General features: G+C 33.2%; 1 protein-coding gene across 1 annotated transcript in view; it reads right to left on the minus strand.

The window, feature by feature from the left end:
• Positions 1–3,170, minus strand: part of LOC107570626 (ATP-binding cassette sub-family A member 1) — a 128,946-nt gene that overhangs the window by 19,370 nt on the left and 106,406 nt on the right. Inside the window, 2 exon segments of the mRNA XM_071582353.1 lie at positions 145–286; positions 2,585–2,691. Coding sequence (XP_071438454.1) covers positions 145–286; positions 2,585–2,691 — 249 coding nt within the window.

Consider the following 3,170-nt stretch of genomic DNA (forward strand, 5'->3'; position numbering starts at 1 on the left):
GTCCCCATAAACCATAAAAACAAACCTGTGTGTGTGTGTGCACATAAACACACACACACACACACACACACACACACACTTCATAGACAGAGAGTGAGTTTCAGACAGAAAAATCAATGGTCTACAAAATCCAGGCTACGTTACCATGGAAACCTCTTTTTGGGGAACCCCGCGGAGTCGCGCGTAGAACTCCAGGTGTTCTCGTCCCGTCAGAAGCTCATCGATCGCATCGAACTGCGGACAGTAGCCCATATTCTGCTGCACCAGCTGCAGGTCAGTGCGGATGCTGAAAGTTCAACACCAAAACACCTCAGAAACTGCATAACAACACACACACACACACACACACACACACATAGAGGTATATATATATACTGTTTTTTTCTGTTTTCATTAAAATATTAAAGTTTTAGTTATTTTGTTATATTTCAGTTATTTTAGCACATCAAGTTAAACAATAAAAATGAGAAATTATGCTTTGGCAACTAGCAGAAATGACAAGTTTTTTTTTTTTTTGCATAATTATAATGCATCATTATTATATACATCATATAATAATTGCTGTTAATAGTGTCTGTTTGATTACGTCTTTAATTGATTTTTCCGTACATTTCTGCCATATGTACATTAACTGACAGTCACCACTGATAAGCTACCACTAAATAATGTAGAAACTTCATTTGTTGTAAAGTTGCTTTGCAACGATTTGTATCGTGAAAAGAGCTATACAAATAAACTTTATTTGTTTATTATTATCGGTTATAATGTAGTAAAGTAATGAAAACGTTGTTTTATGGTTTAGTTTAGTTCATAATAATAACCCTGGGTAAAAAGTACCACTCATGGTCTCAAAACAAATAAACTGGTTATTTTAAAAATGTGATGCTCCTACTAAAATGACAACATTCTCCTATACATGTAAAAGGACATTTACATATCAAGCCCCTCCCCTTTGGATTCCAAAGATTAAACTCCACCCCCATATGTCACTTAAAAAGTTGAAACTTTCAAAATGAAAGTATGTGTGAGTCTGTGAGACAAAAGCAGAGACTGATCTCGGATGTCAGCCTGAGCCGCAGGACAGCAGCGCCAATGCCAAACTGGAAAAGTAAACTCTGCTATCTGTGAAGTGATTGACAGCTGTGTGTCCCGCCCCTCGGACATGAGCGGCTCGTCTGTCTCTCGTCTCACAGATGAAGGACACAGAGACTGCTCTCCTTCTCTCATCTCTGTTCACCGACTGAACGATCAACACACAGACGGGACGCTCCACAAAAATCACACAAACCCTTTTTTTTTGTCTTTAGAGAAGTTAGATTAGTTAAATGTATCTAACATAAAATGAATCAAAGCAGCTGGTTTAAATGCATCACAAGTTTGTACACTTTAACCTTCAGAGACCTTGACCTTCTCAACCCGATATAAATAAAATCAAACGAAATATATATTTTTTTTAATTAACTAATGAATTGATATTCAGTCCATTGCATTAAAAACTATTGTAATTATTTAGCTCAACCATTCAACCCTGTAATATAAGAAATAAATAATGAAAGAAATATTTTTTTCTTAATTTTGAGGAATATTAAAGATATCTCCCTTTAATTTATGGAAAAATATATATTTTTGAAAAAAAAAAAATCAAATGTAAACTTTTTTAAATTATCCGTCGAATTGATATTCAGTCTATTGCATTAAAACTATTTTAATTATTAACTAATTTAAATTTAGTTAAATATTAAGCTTTATTAGCTTTTGTGTGCAACCCTGTTACCACATGGAATTACAGAAAATAAGACAATTATAAACAACAACAAAACAGTAGCATTGCTTAAAATTAGATTAATTCTACATTGTTGCAATAATAATTTATTTTTATATTATAATAATTTTATTTAATTCTTACAAATATTGTTTTGTTGACTGCATTCATCAAAACATTCAACCCTGTAACCCAAGATCACTGGAAGACATAAATGATCAAAATATATATTTTTGGGAAATTAAATATTTCTCCCTTTAATTTACAGGAAGTATTTATATTACTGAAATAATAAACAATAAAAAAATTTAAATAAATTATAATAAGCATAATAAATAGGGTTTTGTGTGCAACCCTGTTACTGCATGGAATTACAACAAAAAAGTAACATTGCTTAAAATCAGATTAATTCCACATTGTGGAATATATAATTATATTATAATAATTTAATTCCAATTTTTACAAATACTGTTCTGTTCACTGCATTCAACTCAACTATTCAACCCTGCTACTCCAGTTTATTGTAAGAATGATCAAAGAAAGATTGTTTCTTTAATTTTATGAAAATGTATCGTTCTGATGTATTTTTAAATTATTCATTCAATTTATTTTATTCGATTAATGCAAAATTTAGGTAAACTCCTCAGAAATTAATATAAAAAAAAACAGCTCATGTACAGTAATATTTAGTTTAACCCCCCGAGGTTGAAAATAAACACGTGAATATTAAGTGCATCCTTTCGCTGAGCAATAGTGGAAACAACAACATCAACATCAAGAAGACTAGACGTGTAACAGCAGTGATTTTCCAGAGGGACTCACCTGTATCCGTTCAGGAAAGCGTCTCCGGCCGTCGGGCTGATGTCTCCCGTCAGCATTTTAAAAGTCGTAGTTTTACCTGCACCATTGATCCCCAGCAAACCAAAGCACTGCAAAACACAATCATTATTCACAGCACAAAACAACCTCATGAAAAGAACACAACATTCATTCCTGTGCCGATGTATTACATATTGCACAGCAGTTAGCAGCGTTTCATTCGCACTCATTGGATGTTGTTTAATTGACAGTTGAGACGCGACGAATCGAAACGCATGTGCTTTTTTAAAATAGCCAGCTGCCTTTATTTGATTGATAGATGATGGCTGGTGGTATCAGGGAAAATACATTATTAGTTACAGATCATTTCATTAATATTTTCTGTCCATTTTGAGACATTTTAAATGCATATATCTGCTGAAAGTCATTCCACCTTTGGTATTATGCACTTATTAAAAATGAGACACTTTCTTCTTATTAGTGCTTAAATACATTTTTCATTTCATTTCATGTGTGAGTGTGTGTGTGTCTGTGTGAGTGTGAGTGTGAGTGTGTGTCTGTGTGAGTGTGTGTGTCTGTGTGAGTGTGT

The sequence above is a fragment of the Sinocyclocheilus grahami genome, unplaced genomic scaffold, assembly GCF_001515645.1.
Source record: "Sinocyclocheilus grahami isolate Dianchi unplaced genomic scaffold, SAMN03320097.WGS_v1.1 scaffold1485.1, whole genome shotgun sequence".
Classification (NCBI taxonomy): domain Eukaryota; kingdom Metazoa; phylum Chordata; class Actinopteri; order Cypriniformes; family Cyprinidae; genus Sinocyclocheilus; species Sinocyclocheilus grahami.